The sequence below is a fragment of the Pleurodeles waltl genome, chromosome 3_2, assembly GCF_031143425.1.
Source record: "Pleurodeles waltl isolate 20211129_DDA chromosome 3_2, aPleWal1.hap1.20221129, whole genome shotgun sequence".
In the NCBI taxonomy this organism is placed as follows: Eukaryota; Metazoa; Chordata; class Amphibia; order Caudata; family Salamandridae; genus Pleurodeles; species Pleurodeles waltl.
In genome coordinates, this window is record NC_090441.1 from 213,039,209 (window position 1) to 213,060,996 (window position 21,788).

General features: G+C 51.7%; 1 protein-coding gene across 2 annotated transcripts in view; it reads right to left on the bottom strand.

Annotated features, from left to right (window-relative positions):
• Positions 1-21,788, bottom strand: part of STK11IP (serine/threonine kinase 11 interacting protein) — a 214,385-nt gene that overhangs the window by 15,929 nt on the left and 176,668 nt on the right. For both annotated transcript variants that reach the window (XM_069227211.1, XM_069227210.1), the window contains 3 exons: positions 19,415-19,499; positions 18,238-18,329; positions 13,281-13,627 (listed from right to left, as the gene is read on the bottom strand). In XM_069227211.1, coding sequence (XP_069083312.1) covers positions 13,281-13,627; positions 18,238-18,329; positions 19,415-19,499 — 524 coding nt within the window. The remainder of the gene's footprint in view (positions 1-13,280; positions 13,628-18,237; positions 18,330-19,414; positions 19,500-21,788) is intronic.

Genomic DNA, 21,788 nt, shown 5'->3' on the forward strand with positions numbered 1-21,788 from the left:
TAGGGTTTGGGAGAGAGGTGGAGTTTGGTCTTAGGGTTTGGGAGAGAGGTGGAGTTTGGTCTTAGGGTTTGGGAGAGAGGTGGAGTTTGGTCTTAGGGTTTGGGAGAGAGGTGGAGTTTGGTCTTAGGGTTTGGGAGAGAGGTGGAGTTAGGGCTTAGGGTTTGGGAGAGAGGTGGAGTTAGGGCTTAGGGTTTGTGAGAGAGGTGGAGTTAGGGCTTAGGGTTTGTGAGAGAGGTGGAGTTAGGGCTTAGGGTTTGTGAGAGGTGGAGTTTGGTCTTAGGTCTGGGGCCTGGGAGAGGGTAGAGTTAGGGCTTAAGGCTGGAAACTGGTTCAGAAAATCTTCAAATAGCTCCTTTTACACACCCACAGATCCATCATGCAAGCCCTCGTCACCAACAGACTGGACTACGGCAACATCCTCTACAAGGGCATCACAGTCCAGCTCACCAGAAGACTCCGGGTAGTTCACAACGTAGCCAGCAGACTCAACCTTCCCATCGCACCCCCATCGCCAAACACCTCGAAGACCCTCCACTTGCTCTGTATCAACAAGAGCTCCCTGGTCAAACTCCTCACACACACACACCCAACACCCCCCCCCCACACACACACCCACACCACACACACACACAGCCCACACACCCCCCACACACACACACACCGCTTTACGCAGCCAAGGCCCAGCCACCTGTATCCTGTTACACCGCATCCAGACATCGCTGCTCCCTTAGCCTACTCCTTACCCCCCCCACATACAGCGAGGCGACGTTGTAGGCCACGCCTGCTCCTACGTCGCTCCAAAAGCCTGCAGCCAACTGTCCGACTACATCAGACCCGTCAGCTCCGTCCTGGAGTTCCGTAAAAAAACGGAAAAGATAGCTGTTCCAGTAGGCCAACTTCAGAGAAGTCCAGTGCTGTTTCCTTCTCTGGCGGTAGGAGATGCTCAAAGGTGATAACGCACTCTACAAATCTACATAACACAACAAAACACAGCACAGCACTAACCTTATGGCCACACACTGATCTGATGTGATATGATTTCTTATAAAGTATAGCAGATGCCACAAAGGCACATGGTACTGAGTAACAGAAGTTTAAATGGCAGGGGGTACTACCCACGTCACAACAGTGCCTTCTAGCCTTCCCAAGCCTTTAAGGTGATCACTGCCCGGCACATGTTCAGTTTGGGGCCCGGGGCTCTAATTCTTTTGAATCAAAACAGAGGCAGTCCTTGAGTTTACTGTAACATGACTGCGTAATTGACATACTGCTCACACGGAGGTCGATTTTGACTTTATAAGACGAGTTGGCATTAATTTTTGCTTTATAGGCGATTGGTTCCTTGTTTGTATTCACGGACACAGAAGCAGGATAGCAGCGATCTCACCTGGGAAGTCAGCATTACTGATGTTAAATTAAATGGCATGGTTAGAGGTACATGACTGTGTATGGGGGGGGGTCATCTTCACCCTTGGAACAATTCTTACTGTCCCCAACACCTTCCAGATGCTGGAGCAAATTGATGGAAAGCATTTGCTCCTTTGGAGGCCAGGGACCTCCGATTTCCAGAACTTACAGATGTGCACCCCACCCAAGAGCCATTGAACAGCACTGCGGCTCTGCTGGTGGTGGCAAAAAGCCTTCCTGCATGGCAGGTTGCCTTCCACGGATCACCAAACTGTATCTGCCACAGCGTCCAACGGGATCCTGATGATGCCTTTCAAATCACCACGATGCTGGAACCACTGCACGCGGAGACATCACTGAGGAGCCCTCATGTCATTGTGCATGAGACAACAGAATGCAGGGATCTAAGAGACCTAGTAGGTGGAGACCCTTCAGGACTGAACTCAAGCTTCTTCCTGAAACATCAGAATCATACTTTGAAGGCAATAAATCCTCCCGGGAGGAGGGAAGGTTCTAAGAGATTACATGTTCAAGCCCCTATGAAGAGGAGGCTCCTAGAGGGCATCAGGCGCAACTTGGGGAGTTTTGATGAAGGAGCAAAAGTTGAACAACAGGGATGCTGTGGCGATCTGGTGGGCCAACACCAGCTGCATCAAGCCTTTTTCTGATCAGCTACTCATCCTGGGACGGCAATATAGAGACCCCAATCTGCACAGAAGCGTCACAACCACCATTATCACCTTGGTGAGGAGCTGGGTACAGAAGTGAATTTAAATGGGAGGACCACAAAGTAGTACTGGGTGAGCCCATCATGTAATGTAGGTATCTTTTATGAGACTGCAGAATCGGTACCATAGACATACTCGTCCTGCCAGCCGCAGGACACTATTCAGTATTCTAATTCAAGCATCAGGAGCACCTGAGCCAGAGGCGGCATCTTTGATCCCTCCATGCAAAGGAAGGAATTTAAGACCATGAGGACCAGGATAAGGTGTAGGCCTCTGTCCTTGGAAACAAGAAAGTACCAGAACATCCTTGCCCAAGTTGGTGCTCTGGGACTCTGTATGAGCGCTGCATCCTCCTGCTGGAGAACGGGAGTGCGATTTTCCACTGGAGGGACTGAACTGTGGGAATGGTGGGATGGGGGGGATTCCGATGGGCACAGCCCCTCTGCGCTATCTGCAAGATCCGCTGGTATGTCATAAGGGCCTTCCAGGCCAGGAGATGGAAGGACACTTTGCCTCACCAGTCATACATGTTTCTTCACAGCAAAATCAAAGCAACTTTCCAAGTGGTGCTGCGGAGGAGATGGAAGTGGCGGTGGGCACGGTGCTCACCCGCTTGGACTTGCTGTGGCATCTGTAATGCATGAAACTTGTTTGGCTTCCGGACTGGTTGGGAGGGTTGGTGCTGGCAAAATAACAACCCTTTAAAATAGCAACAGCACATATTGTAATGGTGGTGGAAGTCTTGGGTCTGGGAGGCCAGGCCTAACATACGAGCTGAGTGTACTCAACCTTTTGAAGTCCTAGCAGTCTTCTTTCCAAAGAGGCGAGACCGCTGAAGAGCAAGCTCACTAGGCTTGTTGTCTGGGCATCCCCGGAGAAGAGGCTTGTCTGGACATCCCCGGAGAAGAGGCTTGTCTGGACATCCCCGGAGAAGAGGCTTGTCTGGGCATCCCCGGAGAAGAGGCTTGTCTGGGCATCCCCGGAGAAGAGGCTTGTCTGGGCATCCCCGGAGAAGAGGCTTGTCTGGGCATCCCCGGAGAAGAGGCTTGTCTGGGCATCCCCGGAGAAGAGGCTTGTCTGGGCATCCCCGGAGAAGAGGCTTGTCTGGGCATCCCCGGAGAAGAGGCTTGTCTGGGCATCCCCGGAGAAGAGGCTTGTCTGGGCATCCCCGGAGAAGAGGCTTGTCTGGGCATCCCCGGAGAAGAGGCTTGTCTGGGCATCCCCGGAGAAGAGGCTTGTCTGGACATCCCTGGGCATCCCCGGAGAAGAGGCTTGTCTGGACATCCCCGGAGAAGAGGCTTGTCTGGACATCTCCGGAGAAGAGGCTTGTCTGGGCATCCCCGGAGAAGAGGCTTGTCTGGGCATCCCCGGAGAAGAGGCTTGTCTGGGCATCCCCGGAGAAGAGGCTTGTCTGGGCATCCCCGGAGAAGAGGCTTGTCTGGACATCCCTGGGTATCCCCGGAGAAGAGGCTTGTCTGGACATCCCCGGAGAAGAGGCTTGTCTGGACATCCCCGGAGAAGAGGCTTGTCTGGACATCCCCGGAGAAGAGGCTTGTCTGGGCATCCCCGGAGAAGAGGCTTGTCTGGGCATCCCCGGAGAAGAGGCTTGTCTGGGCATCCCCGGAGAAGAGGCTTGTCTGGGCATCCCCGGAGAAGAGGCTTGTCTGGGCATCCCCGGAGAAGAGGCTTGTCTGGGCATCCCCGGAGAAGAGGCTTGTCTGGGCATCCCCGGAGAAGAGGCTTGTCTGGACATCCCTGGGCATCCCCGGAGAAGAGGCTTGTCTGGGCATCCCCGGAGAAGAGGCTTGTCTGGGCATCCCCGGAGAAGAGGCTTGTCTGGACATCCCCGGAGAAGAGGCTTGTCTGGGCATCCCCGGAGAAGAGGCTTGTCTGGGCATCCCCGGAGAAGAGGCTTGTCTGGGCATCCCCGGAGAAGAGGCTTGTCTGGGCATCCCCGGAGAAGAGGCTTGTCTGGGCATCCCCGGAGAAGAGGCTTGTCTGGGCATCCCCGGAGAAGAGGCTTGTCTGGGCATCCCCGGAGAAGAGGCTTGTCTGGGCATCCCCGGAGAAGAGGCTTGTCTGGACATCCCCAGAGATCCAATAGGAAGTACCAGACAGTGGTGTCCCAGCTAGAGGCGCTGTGAGATCCACTGGGCCTCAAGCGCACCAGAGGGAGCAGATGTGCTTCAGAGAAGCCCCGTCCCTGCCTGCATGAAGAGAAGGAACTGTGCACGGTTCAGCGCCGGGTGTGGAAACTCGAGCTATGTCGAGAGGAGATTTGGCACCGGAGCAGGAACAGACGTCCCAGCCAGGGTGATGTCCACCGGCTCCAGTTCGAGGAGGAGTCTACTGGGGCAGGGGAGCTACTTCTGGAGCGTCTAGCTTGGGAGCCATGTCACCTACACCTCTTATGTCCTACAGGAGGGGTGACTAACGATTTCCATCGCATCTGGGGTGTGACCGGTACCCCCAGCTCCTGGACGGCTTTTTAGTGCACAACACCATCCCTTCTTGAGGTCTTGCATCGTCCCAAGCACTTTAATCAGACTCCGGGGGTGAGAAGGGGACATCTGTCCACGACAGCAGGCTGAAAGGCGTAAGACCTGAATTTTCAAGGTTGCTTTTAATTTTTACACTCGACTAGGATCCCAAAAGATGTACGAAATTGTAAACCCCTCAAAGGCTGGTCTGCGCCCTTTTTTAAACACTCACAGATCAAACACTGCTGAATACATTCAAACCGAAAGGACAAAAGCACAATTTCGGAGTAAAGTTTTCGTTTCATGTAAAGTGTGGTGTATATCCGTTCAGATGTTTGGGCCGAGCACACATTCCACCTCCACCTTGCCGGAGAGCGCCGATCCACGGCCCAGCTCCAGCAAGTCAGTCCCCGGAGTCAGAAGTTAGACAAAGCAAAAGATGCCTTTTCAATGGAAAGTGAGGCTGAACTGTAATTATGTCATCATGAATTAGTGAAAGTGTAGTATTGGTTAAGAAAAATATCTGGAAAAAGTGCTGAAATTCCTTAGTTTCCTACTTACGGTTAGTTCCTCGAACCATAGCTCCTCATACCATAGCTCCTCATACCATAGCTCCTCATACCATAGCTCGCACACCTGCCACGCAAAATGCAATACTTGAGACCCCCTTGATGCAACAGAAGCCGTCAGAGCGCACATACATTATGGGACACCTGATCTCACCACTGAGATTCTGAATGACAACTCTCCGGACGGATCTTGTGCTCCAGTTCACGCACGTGGTGTGACGGTCTCGTATTTATGGTTAGAGTATTGTGGGGTCATAAGTAGTGCACTTGGTTTGTGATTAATGACTTGCAGCGCGAACCACAACTGAACTAACTTTTTAAGTGAAGTCAGAGTTGATCTTAAATACACAATAAGGTGATATCATCAAAGCTAAAGGAAACGGTCGCGGATCCCGTGACGATAGTTTTGTAACTTGCAGATTTCCTGGATTCATGGACTGCAGCATGTCGCCATCTAGCGGTTGGATCTGGAATTGCCCGTATTTTCCGTGTCTTGGGCATCAAGGGGTAGCCAGGCAGTGCCAGCCCCTAAGATGTCGAGCACAAGCTCAGTGCCAGTGTGTCTGGTCGTTCACTGCCTGTTCTGTGTGGGTAACCTGCTGGTACCCCGACCCCGCGCGGGAGCTGGGTGGGCCGCTTGTGAATCCAGAAGCACATTCTAGCTGAAGCCCTCTTGTTACAGCCACGGAACTGCTTCTATTGTTACAGCCACAGAACTGCTTCTATTGTTACAGCCACAGAACTGCTTCTATTGTTACAGCCACAGAACTGCTTCTATTGTTGCAGCCACAGGGAACTGCTTCTATTGCTGCAGCCACAGGGAACTGCTTCTATTGCTGCAGCCACGGAAAGGCTGCCTCTATTGCTGCAATGCCTCTATTGCTGCAGCCACAGGGAACTGCTGCTTCTATTGCTGCAGCCACGGAACTGATGCTTCTATTGCTGCAATGCCTCTATTGCTGCAGCCACGGAACTGCTGCCTCTATTGCTGCAGCCACGGAACTGCTGCCTCTATTGCTGCAGCCACGGAACTGCTTCTATTGTTACAGCCACAGAACTGCTTCTATTGCTACAGCCACAGAACTGCTTCTATTGTTACAGCCACAGAACTGCTTCTATTGTTACAGCCACAGAACTGCTTCTATTGCTGCAGCCACAGGGAACTGCTTCTATTGCTGCAGCCACGGAAAGACTGCCTCTATTGCTGCAATGCCTCTATTGCTGCAGCCACAGGGAACTGCTGCCTCTATTGCTGCAGCCACAGGGAACTGCTGCTTCTATTGCTGCAGCCACGGAACTGATGCTTCTATTGCTGCAATGCCTCTATTGCTGCAGCCACGGAACTGCTGCCTCTATTGCTGCAGCCACGGAACTGCTGCCTCTATTGCTGCAGCCACAGAACTGCTTCTATTGTTACAGCCACAGAACTGCTTCTATTGTTACAGCCACAGAACTGCTTCTATTGTTACAGCCACAGAACTGCTTCTATTGTTACAGCCACAGAACTGCTTCTATTGTTACAGCCACAGAACTGCTTCTATTGTTACAGCCACAGAACTGCTTCTATTGCTGCAGCCACAGAACTGCTTCTATTGCTGCAGCCACAGAACTGCTTCTATTGCTGCAGCCACAGAACTGCTTCTATTGCTGCAGCCACAGAACTGCTTCTATTGCTGCAGCCACAGAACTGCTTCTATTGCTGCAGCCACGGAACTGCTTCTATTGTTGCAGCCACAGAACTGCTTCTATTGTTACAGCCACAGAACTGCTTCTATTGTTACAGCCACAGAACTGCTTCTATTGCTGCAGCCACAGAACTGCTTCTATTGCTACAGCCACAGAACTGCTTCTATTGCTACAGCCACAGAACTGCTTCTATTGCTACAGCCACAGAACTGCTTCTATTGCTACAGCCACAGAACTGCTTCTATTGCTACAGCCACAGAACTGCTGCCTCTATTGCTGCAGCCACGGAACTGCTGCCTCTATTGCTGCAGCCACGGAACTGCTGCCTCTATTGCTGCAGCCACGGAACTGCTGCCTCTATTGCTGCAGCCACGGAACTGCTGCCTCTATTGCTGCAGCCACGGAACTGCTTCTATTGCTGCAGCCACAGAACTGCTTCTATTGCTGCAGCCACAGAACTGCTTCTATTGCTGCAGCCACGGAACTGCTTCTATTGCTGCAGCCACGGAACTGCTTCTATTGTTACAGCCACAGAACTGCTTCTATTGTTACAGCCACAGAACTGCTTCTATTGCTACAGCCACAGAACTGCTTCTATTGCTACAGCCACAGAACTGCTTCTATTGCTACAGCCACAGAACTGCTTCTATTGCTACAGCCACAGAACTGCTTCTATTGCTACAGCCACAGAACTGCTTCTATTGCTACAGCCACAGAACTGCTTCTATTGCTACAGCCACGGAACTGCTGCCTCTATTGCTGCAGCCACGGAACTGCTGCCTCTATTGCTGCAGCCACGGAACTGCTGCCTCTATTGCTGCAGCCACGGAACTGCTGCCTCTATTGCTGCAGCCACGGAACTGCTGCCTCTATTGCTGCAGCCACGGAACTGCTGCCTCTATTGCTGCAGCCACGGAACTGCTGCCTCTATTGCTGCAATGCCTCTATTGCTGCAGCCACGGAACTGCTGCCTCTATTGCTGCAGCCACAGAACTGCCTCTATTGCTGCAGCCACAGAACTGCCTCTATTGCTGCAGCCACGGAACTGCTGCCTCTATTGCTGCAATGCCTCTATTGCTGCAGCCACGGAACTGCTTCTATTGCTGCAGCCACGGAACTGCTGCCTCTATTGCTGCAATGCCTCTTTTGCTGCAGCCACGGAACTGCTGCCTCTATTGCTGCAGCCACGGAACTGCTGCCTCTATTGCTGCAGCCACGGAACTGCTGCCTCTATTGCTGCAGCCACGGAACTGCTGCCTCTATTGCTGCAGCCACGGAACTGCTGCCTCTATTGCTGCAGCCACGGAACTGCTGCCTCTATTGCTGCAGCCACGGAACTGCTGCCTCTATTGCTGCAGCCACGGAACTGCTGCCTCTATTGCTGCAGCCACGGAACTGCTGCCTCTATTGCTGCAGCCACGGAACTGCTGCCTCTATTGCTGCAGCCACGGAACTGCTGCCTCTATTGTTGCAGCCACGGAACTGCTGCTTCTATTGTTACAGCCACGGAACTGAACTGCTTCCTTGGCAGCAGGCATCCGTTCGGGGTCACCTGCTTGCACTGACTGCGGCAGTCCTAGCCCCCCGTGGGGTGATGGGCTGGAGCTGAGTGGGGTCACACCAGCTCCTGTCCTACTCTGGGCTCTCTGATCGTGGACTCCACGCAGTAATGTTTGGTGAAGGTGTGGACTGATGCCCATGTGGCGGGCATGCACAGGGCATGGAGACGACGTCTGCGATGCAGGGCGGTGTGGCCCCTGTTCCAGAGTGTGCTCGGCTCTTGGGGTGTAATTCAGTGTCCTCTACTTACATGTAGGGGGTCTGCATGGCCTGCGCCACCCTCCTTGAATGCCCTCTCCCTGCCGATAGTCTCTATGCCCGGGCACGTGGAACAGAAGCGGAATGGCATCTCCCTAAGCCAGGGTTTGTTTCTTGCAGGGGGCACATCATTGCTCTGCTGACCTCCAGTGCCCTTTCTGATGGGTTTGTTTCTTGCAGGGGGCACATCACTGCTCTCCTGACCTCAGGTGCTGCACATCACTGCTCTCCTGACCTCAGGTGCTGCACATCACTGCTACCCTGACCTGCAGTGCTCTTTCTGATGGGTTTGTTTCTTGCAGGGGGCACATCACTGCTCTCCTGACCTCCAGTGCCCTTTCTGATGGGTTTGTTTCTTGCAGCAGGCACATCACTGCTCTCCTGACCTCAGGAGCTGCACATCACTGCTCTCCTGACCTCAGGTGCTGCACATCACTGCTCCCCTGACCTCAGGTGCTGCACATCACTGCTCCCCTGACCTCCAGTGCCCTTTCGGATGGGTTTGTTTCTTGCAAGGGCACATCACTGCTCCCCTGATCCATTGCCCTTTCGGATGGGTTTGTTTCTTGCAGGGGGCACATCACTGCTCTCCTGACCTCAGGTGCTGCACATCACTGCTCTCCTGACCTCAGGTGCTGCACATCACTGCTCCCCTGACCTCCGGTGCCCTTTCTGATGGGTTTGTTTGGTGCACAAGCTGCTAGTTCTACTGACTGAAGTACCTGCGAGTGTGACGCGCCTGTGGGATGAGGTGTCTTTAGCTCTCAGAAGTACCACATCCTCCAGTACGGCGTGCACTCACCCACTGAAGGGCAGGATGTCACCACCAGGAAAAAAAAAAAAAACTTTTTCATTGCACAACCCTCATATCTAGGATGCTCGGCACAGACATTACCTCTAGGACGTACACCAGGGGCTCCAGTACTATAAAGCTTACACGTGAGCTCTGCACAGACGTTACCTCTAGGACGTACGCCAGGGGCTCCAGTACTATAAAGCTTACACGTGAGCTCTGCACAGACGTTACCTCTAGGACGTACACCAGGGGCTCCAGTACTATAAAGCTTACACACAAGCTCAGCACAGACGTTACCTCTAGGATGTACACCAGGGGCTCCAGTACTATAAAGCTTACACAAAAGCTCAGCACACACACGTTACCTCTAGGATGTACACCAGGGGCTCCAGTACTATAAAGCTTACACGTGAGCTCTGCACAGACGCTACCTCTAGGATGTACACCTGGGGCTCCAGTACTATAAAGCTTACACACGAGCTCTGCACAGACATTACCTCTAGGACGTACACCAGGGCCTCTAGGGCTCTAAAGCTTACACGTGAGCTCTGCACAGACGTTACCTCTAGGACGTACACCAGGGGCTCCAGTACTATAAAGCTTACACATGAGCTCTGCACAGACATTACCTCTAGGACGTACACCAGGGGCTCCAGTACTATATAGCTTACACGTGAGCTCTGCACAGACGTTACCTCTAGGACGTACACCAGGGGCTCCAGTACTATAAAGCTTACACGTGAGCTCTGCACAGACGTTACCTCTAGGACGTACACCAGGTGCTCCAGTACTATAAAGCTTACACGGCAGCTCAGCACAGACGTTACCTCTAGGACGTACACCAGGGGCTCCAGTACTATAAAGCTTACACGTGAGCTCTGCACAGACGTTACCTCTAGGACGTACACCAGGGGCTCCAGTACTATAAAGCTTACACGGCAGCTCAGCACAGACGTTACCTCTAGGACGTACGCCAGGGGCTCCAGTACTATAAAGCTTACACGTGAGCTCTGCAGAGACGTTACGTCTAGGACGTACACCAGGGGCTCCAGTACTATAAAGCTTACACGTGAGCTCTGCAGAGACGTTACGTCTAGGACGTACACAAGGGGCTCCAGTGCTATAAAGCTTACACGTGAGCTCTGCACAGACGTTACCTCTAGGACGTACACCAGGGGCTCCAGTGCTATAAAGCTTACACGTGAGCTCTGCAGAGACGTTACCTCTAGGACGTACACCAGGGGCTCCAGTACTATAAAGCTTACACTTGAGCTCTGCACAGATGTTACCTCTAGCCTACTCCCAAGCTCGCTACAAACATTACCTCTAGGATGAACACCAAGGTCTCCAGTGCTATAGAGCTTACACCCGAGCTCAGAACATTCAAGGGTGAAAACAGATCCGTAGGACAAGAGCAGAATACTGTGTCACAAATAGGTAATGCCAAAGAAGACCAAAAAAACTTTCCGAAATAAAACAAGCGGCTTGCCATTCTAAACACCACTTGGTAGACAATGAGACACTAGCAAAGGGCAATGAGTTCTCTGCCCATTTCATCAACAAGAAAAGGAAGATCGAATTACACCTGCAACTCGCTCCTCAGCATCTGCGCAGCCATGACCAGCCCAGTCTCCTCCCGGTGCAGCTCCTGGACAGTTCTCCACATACAGGATATACTACAAAAAATAAAGCCACCTGATCTTCCTTCAAAATCCCTTACAAAACTGACATACTCACAGTAATGACATCAATAAAACCCTCTGACCACTTTAACGATCCTCTTCCCGCTAATCTCATCACAGAGCTGAGATCTTCCGTACTCCCACTATGGATGGAGACGGTCAGTGCATCTATCAGGGCATGGTTCCTGCTTGCCCAAAGATAGGACAAGTCACCCCAATAAAAAAAAAATACAAAAAACTAACGCGGACCAGTAGGACCCAAACAATTCTTGTGGAAATTCCAACATCCCGACTCTAGCAACGTTTCTAGAGAACTGTGTACACCTTCAACTCCGCAACCACGTTTCCAACTTCTAGCTCGGTACCAATCTGGCTTCAGAACTGGTTATAGCACTGAAAGGGCTGACACACAGCTGAAGATGCCCTGAGATTGCTTGACCAGAATGAACCCTGTCTACTTACACCTCGTGATCTCCCCTCTGCGCTTGAAACGGTCAACGTGACAGGACAGCACGGCCGACCTCCTCGAAAATAGGATGGAGCTATCTGGTCCCATCTTAAACTGATTTGCTTCAATCCTTCATAACAGAACTCAGAGAATCCAAGTCAATCAATCCCCATCTGACATTACACCAGTAACAACTGGAGCACCTCAAGGCCCCAGGCCCTCACCTACACTACTCAACTTGTTCATGCAACCGCTGACATTTCCAAGCTCTCAAACATTCATTACCACATGTATGCTGATGACACACAAGTGTACTTGAAAATCTCCTCACCTGAAGGAATCAAAACGCTCAACTGCACCCATCTGAAAACCCAATAAGGGCTGACCCGTAATCAGCTCACGCTCAACACCATCAAAACGGAATTCCTTTTGACTTTGACCCCCCTTACAATCACACTGCCCCGTAGAAGACTGGCTCAAACAACTTATATCTCTCAACAGTTCTGTCCACATTACTGACTACTCGATCTCTAGGCGCAACACTGGACAAACATGTGAATAAGCAAGATCCTATTAGTGCAACCATCAGGGGAGCCAAATACCAAATTAACATTCTAAGGAAAATTAAACCCTTCCTGGCCTCTGTGCGTTTTCTATTAGCAGCACAATCGCTAGTCATCTCCTGGTTAGATTAGTAACTCTTGTTGGCCTACCCAAAGTAAAGCTGTCCCCGTTAAAGGCCACGTTGAACTCATAACAGGATCCAGAAGAATTGACCACATTATGCGGGGCCTAAAACACCTCAAATGGCTCAGTTTGATGCAGGAATCCAACTGAAGACTGCTTGTGTGACTCTAGGATCTTCACCATAACACTCCTGTCTACCCGAACACAAAACTTGAGCTATCAAGTGATAGTCGTACCTGAAGAAGCACCAACTCCATGCTGCCGAAACTACAGAAGTTCAATAAAAAAGAAACAAACTGAAACTGTTCCTTCTCTGGCCTTGCCAAGAGTTTAGAAAACATTACCACCTGAAACCAGGACAAACTCCTCGACTGCATCCTCAAAACAGAAGTGAAGAAGCTTCTGATAGATTTCTTCTCTAGGAGTCTTGAAGCTTCACACCTTGTCCAGTGTCTGGTGGATTCCTGTGGATCATGGAACTGCTACGCTGAATGATATACTCTATATGTGTTGTTTCATGCTTATTCCTTCTCGGATTGTCATGTGTTTTTTTCTTTTCCTTTAATGCACGACTTGATTGCTACATGTACAGCGCTCCGATATCCGGATAGCTCATGTTCAAGCTATATAAAACCCTCCAAATAAATAAAGAATACAAGTAGTTACCTCTAGGATGTACACCAAGGCATCCAGAGCTATGGAGCTTACATCCAAGCTTAGCACAGACCATAGCTGTAGAACTGACAGCAAGGCCTGCAATGCTCTAAAGCTTACTCCCAAGATCACTACAGACATTACCTCTAGAACGTACACCAAGGCTTCCACTGCAATGACCAGCACCCAAGCTTTTGTACTATGAGTAAGACCAATCCTTCTGTGAAACAGGATCCTGGATTCATGCCCAAGCATGTGTGCTGCAGAAACCTAAGCTATAGAATGCTCCAGATAGAAGAGCAAGTCTCATCTCGGCAGCACTCACCTCATCGTACAGCCTGATCTGCAGGTGGCAATCGGCAGTCCGGAAGACATGTAGAGAACTGATGCTGCTGATCTCCTGCTTCTCCTTCAAGCAGGCTTCCCCTCCGGAGGGATCGCCATACTGACCGCCTGCGCCAGGAGCCTGTGGCAGAGAATAAATCCACTGGTGGGTCTCCTCCAGCAGGTACAAGGTGGCACTCGTGACTATGAGGGTTACAGGTGAGCCTGCGAGCACGCCCTGGATCATGGCATTGGCCAGTGCCATGCCCGGTGCCCGGGGAGAGGCGGCATCGATGCAGGGACCCTCAGACGTACAGCTCACAGGGACTGCAGGTGAGTCTAGGCTTTCTGTAGAATAAAGAAAGAGTGTTAGAAGACAGATGCCTTTCACTTCAGTGGAGAATGACCAGAGGATGCGGCGATGGGAACAGGGTGTTCTCAATTCTGGAGAAAAAAAAAAAACAGGGTGTGGACGCTTGGGGGTCTAATCCACTAGTTCAGCTGTGTATACATGATAGCATGTGGGATTACAGGGCAGGATTCGGGTGCACTGGTGGTGCATGCGTCACAGCGGTGGAATAGAATGTGGTACCTTGGAGAAGGGGAGTGCCCTTGATGTGAGGTGCTGCAGCTCAGGGTCACCTGTGCATCAGTGCACGTGCACAGTACTGGTAGAGCCTGAGGTGCTGCAGCTCAGGGTCACTTGTGCAGCGGTGCACGTGCACAGTACTGGTAGAGACTGAGGGGCTGCAGCTCAGGGGCACTTGTGCAGCAGTGCACGTGCACAGTACTGGTAGTGCCTGAGGTGCTGCAGCTCAGGGGCACTTGTGCAGCGGTGCACGTGCACAGTACTGGTAGAGCCTGAGGTGCTGCAGCTCAGGGGCACTTGTGCAGCGGTGCACGTGCACAGTACTGGTAGAGACTGAGGTGCTGCAGCTCAGGGGCACCTGTGCAGCAGTGCACGTGCACAGTACTGGTAGAGACTGAGGTGCTGCAGCTCAGGGGCACCTGTGCAGCGGTGCACGTGCACAGTACTGGTAGAGACTGAGGTGCTGCAGCTCAGGGGCACTTGTGCATCAGTGCACGTGCACAGTACTGGTAGAGACTGAGGTGCTGCAGCTCAGGGTCACCTGTGCAGCAGTGCACGTGCACAGTACTGGTAGAGACTGAGGGGCTGCAGCTCAGGGTCACTTGTGAATCAGTGCAGGTGCACAGTACTGGTAGAGACTGAGGGGCTGCAGCTCAGGGTCACTTGTGCATCGGTGCACTAGCACAGTACTGGTAGAGACTGAGGTGCTGCAGCTCAGGGGCACCTGTGCAGCGGTGCACGTGCACAGTACTGGTAGGGACTGAGGTGCTGCAGCTCAGGGTCACCTGTGCAGCGGTGCACGTGCACAGTACTGGTAGGGACTGAGGTGCTGCAGCTCAGGGTCACCTGTGCAGCGGTGCACGTGCACAGTACTGGTAGAGACTGAGGTGCTGCAGCTCAGGGGCACTTGTGCAGCAGTGCACGTGCACAGTACTGGTAGAGACTGAGGTGCTGCAGCTCAGGGGCACTTGAGCAGCAGTGCACAGTACTGGTAGAGACTGAGGTGCTGCAGCTCAGGGGCACTTGAGCAGCAGTGCACGTGCACAGTACTGGTAGAGACTTAGGTGCTGCAGCTCAGGGGCACTTGAGCAGCAGTGCACGTGCACAGTACTGGTAGAGACTGAGGTGCTGCAGCTCAGGGTCACTTGTGCAGCAGTGCACGTGCACAGTACTGGTAGAGCCTGAGGTGCTGCAGCTCAGGGTCACTTGTGCGGCAGTGCACAGTACTGGTAGAGACTGAGGTGCTGCAGCTCAGGGTCACCTGTGCATCAGTGCACGTGCACAGTACTGGTAGAGCCTGAGGTGCTGCAGCTCAGGGTCACTTGTGCAGCGGTGCACGTGCACAGTACTGGTAGAGACTGAGGGGCTGCAGCTCAGGGGCACTTGTGCAGCGGTGCACGTGCACAGTACTGGTAGTGCCTGAGGTGCTGCAGCTCAGGGGCACTTGTGCAGCGGTGCACGTGCACAGTACTGGTAGAGCCTGAGGTGCTGCAGCTCAGGGGCACTTGTGCAGCGGTGCACGTGCACAGTACTGGTAGAGACTGAGGTGCTGCAGCTCAGGGTCACTTGTGCAGCAGTGCACGTGCACAGTACTGGTAGAGACTGAGGTGCTGCAGCTCAGGGGCACCTGTGCAGCAGTGCACTTGCACAGTACTGGTAGAGACTGAGGTGCTGCAGCTCAGGGTCACTTGTGCAGCAGTGCACATGCACAGTACTGGTAGAGACTGAGAAGCTGCAGCGTACTGGTAGAGACTGAGGGGCTGCAGCTCAGGGTCACTTGTGAATCAGTGCACGTGCACAGTACTGGTAGAGACTGAGGGGCTGCAGCTCAGGGTCACTTGTGCATCAGTGCACAGTACTGGTAGAGACTGAGGGGCTGTAGCTCAGGGTCACTTGTGCATCAGTGCACGTGCACAGTACTGGTAGAGACTGAGGGGCTGCAGCTCAGGGTCACTTGTGCATCAGTGCACGTGCACAGTACTGGTAGAGACTGAGGTGCTGCAGCTCAGGGGCACTTGTGCAGCAGTGCACGTGCACAGTACTGGTAGAGACTGAGGTGCTGCAGCTCAGGGTCACTTGTGAATCAGTGCACGTGCACAGTACTGGTAGAGACTGAGGGGCTGCAGCTCAGGGTCACTTGTGAATCAGTGCACGTGCACAGTACTGGTAGAGACTGAGGGGCTGCAGCTCAGGGTCACTTGTGCATCAGTGCACAGTACTGGTAGAGACTGAGGGGCTGTAGCTCAGGGTCACTTGTGCATCAGTGCACGTGCACAGTACTGGTAGAGACTCAGGGGCTGCAGCTCAGGGTCACTTGTGCATCAGTGCACGTGCACAGTACTGGTAGAGACTGAGGTGCTGCAACTCAGGGGCACTTGTGCAGCAGTGCACGTGCACAGTACTGGTAGAGACTGAAGGGCTGCAGCTCAGGGTCACTTGTGCATCAGTGCACGTGCACAGTACTGGTAGAGACTGAAGGGCTGCAGGCCACAAGGTCACCACTCCTAGGGGTGGGCACAGGCCCCCGGGAAGTCTCTTGCCGGTGTCCTCGGTTGGTGCTCTGACGGGCCTTGGAGGGATGCCAGCCACATGTGGGGGAATGATACTAGGTTATATGTTCTGCAGATTTGCAGAGCACACTATCATCCCAGAGAGTATCCTGCAACAGATTCATAAGTTAGTACTCCCACTAGCCCAATGTCCTGTAGATGCCCTGGGGCAGGAAACTGAAGGGTCATGCCCTCACATACGACCCTCAGGCACTATGCTGTCCACTTGTGATCAGGCAATTAGTAGTCCCATGGATCAGAGAGATATCTCCGTCTGGGGACCACGGTAGGCTCAGGTGTGGAATAACTTGGAGGGCTCAGCAGTAATACAACATGGAGGGCTCGGCAGGGGAATACAACATGGAGGGCTCGGCAGGGGAATACAACATGGAGGGCTCGGCAGGGGAATACAACATGGAGGGCTCGGCAGGGGAAAACAACATGGAGGGCTCGGCAGGGGAAAACAACATGGAGGGCTCGGCAGGGGAAAACAACATGGAGGGCTCGGCAGGGGAAAACAACATGGAGGGCTCGGCAGGGGAAAACAACATGGAGGGCTCGGCAGGGGAAAACAACATGGAGGGCTCGGCAGCGGAAAACAACATGGAAGGCTCGGCAGCGGAAAACAACATGGAAGGCTCGGCAGCGGAAAACAACATGGAGGGCTCGGCAGCAGAAAACAACATGGAGGGCTCGGCAGCGGAAAACAACATGGAGGGCTCGGCAGCGGAAAACATGGAGGGCTCGGCAGCGGAAAACAACATGCTCGAAAGCGGAAAACAACATGGAGGGCTCGAAAGCGGAAAATAACATGGAGGGCTCGAAAGCGGAAAATAACATGGAGGGCTTGGCAGTGGAAAATAACATGGAGGGCTCGGCAGCGGAAAATAACATGAAGGGCTCAAGTGTAGTCTTTATGAACTTCTATACCACGTATATACGGGAACCAGAAGGGCAGCCATGAATGTGATTCCCATTTAAATAGAATAAGTTGTATGATGCCAAACTGGGGACAAAAGATCTGGGGAACCCCAAGGGATCTCGCCCTGCATTTACCACATTTACCCGGGCACTAGATTCTGCACATGACTCGTTCTAATTTCCTAAAAGGGAAGACAAAGGATGGTGGTTAATCGAGTGCGAGTCTGTATTTATTAAAAGGGATATTGTAAATTGTGCAGCTTGACTGTATAAAACCAGGTAACAGCACTGTGCGTAGCTTTCATTGGGAGCCACAGCACCAAAGATGCCCTGCAGTGCACCATCCATACTAGTGGCTGAAAGCCGAACCAATTTCACCTCTGAATTTGCACCATTCTTGGCTGCAGGTATTTAGGGCATGCCTGCCTTGTCTATGTTGGAAGGTTTACCGTGTGTGATTGGGGCTGACGGCACAGCATAGCATGAGTGTGGTGAGTAGGTCTTACTTTAGCTGGAGTGGGGAGGACCTCTGGTGATAATGGCCAGTCTTACCATGGATGAGGAGGCGAGATGGACACGGTTACCTGGGTAGGATGGGTAACTAACAGTATGCGATGATGGAATTTGGCAGTTTAATTTGGGGACTGTGAGCAGGTAATCGAGTGACAATGGCAGTTTATACTGTGGTTGATGTGACAAGGATTACTGAGAATCATGCAGGCAGGTCCTACTGTGGGTGACGTGGCGGGTCCTACTCTGTGGGATGAGGCAGGTTCCACTCTGGGTGACGTGGCAGGTCCTACGCTAAGTGACGTGGCAGGTCCTACTCCGGGTGACCTGGCAGGTCCTACCTTGATTGATGTGATAAAGCTTTCTATGGGAGATGTGATAGGTCTTACCTTGAGCAATGTGCGCCAGCAGGTAGAAGTAGTGTGGAGACACTCTGAGGTTGGGGGGTTCATCGTTTACCAGCAGTTCTCCCAGCACTGGCCTGTGGACGAGAGGTGTGGTCACTACTCACTTCAGAAATTGCACTAACTTAATGCCAATATTTGACGCTTTGACCTAGATGGACGCCCTCCATCAACCTTGCTGACCTAGATGGACGCCCTCTATCAACCTTGCTGTTGGGGAAAAAACTATTTATCAATCCTGGAGGGCTTGCTTTGGCATATACAAGCAGCTGTAGAACTAGGGAGAAGCTGTAAAAGCTGAGACCAACACTAATGATACAATTGCTTTAGTAAAAGACTCAGGGATACAACACAACACCTCCCTCTCCCAGGCACTAGATACAGCACCCCAAACCCCCCAACCTCCCCCACACACCTCTGCTGCACCCATACAGGAAGAACCACCCTCTGTAATAGTTAGTGCCCCAATTTTGTACCTGCTTCCCCAGACCCTGTTTCAGTGCTGGGAATGTGACCGTCTCATACTAGAAAGTATACTGTAGCCACACTTCCCAAGCACCAGAATAAAGAATATGATCTGCTGCCTCAGGATGCTGGAGCCAATGACCCATATGTAACTCCTACAGTGTCACAGGGCTGCCCCGCCCAGTGTTACACCATCAACCACATCCCCTTCACTCTACAAAAACCACACCCTTCTACTATTGGGCAGTGCACGAAGCTTCCCCATCACCAACTCCCCTTCAGTGCAAGAGATAACTCTGCACCCACGATGGTCTGCAACACTCACATCACCTCCCACCCACCACCGCCACCACCACCACCACCACCACCACCACTCCAGGGCAGAGACTGAGGCAGGTCAACAACTACTGATGCTGAACGCAGGGCTGGTATTATCAATTCTTTCACTGCAACCCTCCATAAGCATAGGGAACGTATCTGTTGGGTACTGGATAGTTACATGCATTTTTAACCACACTGAGCTAGTTCCATCTACCTCTGGGGTGGGTGGCTTTTACACAATACAAAGGAGAAACAGTGGCACTGACTGCACAGATTACTCCCCTTGAATAGCACATTGTGACCTCACATCCAGCTTTATCACAAAGCCCAGTGTACAGGACAACACGTCCCCACCCTCCCTCTCCAGGTTCAGTACCAGAGCCTGTGCTGACGAGTCACTCTTTCCTTCGTCTCCTGCCTAAATCGCAGCCGGTGTTGTAGAGGTAAGTCCTCCAGGATATCTGCCAAAGAAAAGAAAGTATTACTAAACAAGCCACATGATGCAATAGTAACGTTCTGCACTTATGGGGAATGAACACTAAAACATCACGCCAGGCACACCCGGGGACAGATGTTACAAGGAGGGTAGAGCCTTTCAATGCTGCTCCCCCAATCTTTGGAACAGCCTCTCGCGGCCACTCCGACTGAAGAACAATCACTGACTCTTCTGAAAACATATGAAGGCTCTTTTGAGGCTGTTTTCTGTTTTTGTGATTGGACGTTACTTTTTCTGAGTCTGTGGCTGTTTTTGCTGTAGTTCTCTGTGTTTTTAGATTCTTCATCCTCTGGTTCCAACTTATAATAATGTACTCAATAAATGAATGAATAATAAATAGAATAGAGATTGAACTCCTCTTGGTTCCGTGGAGAACAGGGGCTTCTTTAAAGCCTTCGTAGACGGCACCTTCACACCCCAGTAGCCTAAACCAAGAGTATCTCTGGGACTTGGCTCATTAAGCGCGTGGCTGTACTTGGGCATCTGTGTTTGACTTCATATTTCTTCTTCCCAAAGCTGATAAAATGAGTGCTGGTGAGTTGGGTAACAAACATGCTCCAGACCGGAATGAAGCACTTTATATATAAAATAAAGTGTGCCCTAGGGGGTGAGGATACTTCTGTCCTGACTCCTTATATGTTTTTACTCTCCCCCAGCACAAGTGAGAATTAAAATGACGGCCACAACTTTTCTTTCAGGTTGCAGCCAGCTAATCCGGGTGCTTGCTTTTGGTCCAGCATCCGCTGATCTCCTGCGAGTGGATCTGTGAGGAATCCGTATCCCTAGATAGCAATATTTTAGTTCCTTTATTTAACCAAAAACTACTCAACAGATTTACACCAAATAACAAAAAGACAATTTTCTGGACCCCTACCTCCCCGGGGCTGGGTCGTGCATAGTAAAGGAGGGGGTCCCCTCTCCTGGGCCCATTATTGGCCCTGGAGACCACCACCCCTCATGCCAGCTCCCTATCTCCGAGGTGCCGACTCTCAGGAGATAGCAGTTTGCTTTCGCTCGGTGGCAGCTATGACAGCTTGCGCTAAGTGAGAGCAAACAGTAAGTTCACTCACATTGGGCGGGAGCAGGAAAACTGCTCCCTGTGTGTGGGAGCAATGCCGCTCCCGCTGGAGGTGGGAAGCCGGCAGAGCCCGCAGTGGCCTGGAGACTACCCCCCACTTTCCCTGGTCCTTTCGCTTCTATAGTGACGCGAAACGAGCTGGATCTTTTAAATGGTCCCCCCGGTTAGAGCAGAGTCCATCTTTCCTTTTTTCATTACTAAGAGTATGCAAATGCACAAATCCATCTCAAAGGTCAGCCTGTTTGGCCCTGCACTGTATACATTTGTGGTATGCAAAGATCTCCTTCCTTGTTCCAGCTTAATGGTCAGCTTACGAAGGCCCGAGCATTCAGGATGCAGAGAAGTATGAGCAAATCTCTACCGACCAAAGAAGCACTTCCTTCATATAATTTAGAGAAAGTAGTCTTGTTTGTTGGAGATTCAACTCTTTGTAGTCTCGCCGCCTTCTCTTGGCACAGATTTCAGTGTGAAGACGCTTGAGCCAGTCAGACTGCGAAAGTTACACCACGTATGTTCACTGCGGACATTACCTCACGGTCACTTACGCTGCGGTAATGTAGAATGTGCACTATACGTTTAAGGAACGAGGAAGCAGTTAGTAATTAGCCAGTAGAAGGTACTCTAGTTGGGTAAACATTTTGTGCCAAACTGTGGACTCTTTTAGATAAATAAGCAGGTGAAGATCAATTCAGGAACTGATGCTCATTTCACAGAAATCGAATCTCAACGTGAAGAACTTACACATATAAATGTAGCAGGTGCCCCAGCTGAAGCTCTGCATCTGTAAAGGACAAATCCTTCCAACGTCTTGAACTCATCCAAGGCACAGCAAGAGTGTTTTCTCTGCAGGGGAGGGGGTGGCTGTATCTGGCTAACCCCCACAGCCTGCAGCCAAAGGCCGTGCATGGCTCGTGGTTGAATGCATGAGGGGAAGGGGGTTACAACCCCCCGTTGAGTTAAAAATATTTTTTCAAAAAAACTCCTCACAGAAAAGAGCAAAGGTTACAGGGATGTAACAGTCAGGTTCTGAATTTATTCGTACAAAACCATAGAAATTCAGCAGCTATAGCTGGAGTTCTTTCAAGTAACGAAAAGTCACGCCGTAAGATATCTATAACTTGCACCCCTCACCATGCACAGCTATTATCCCACTTATTGCATCGATCATGGCATTTT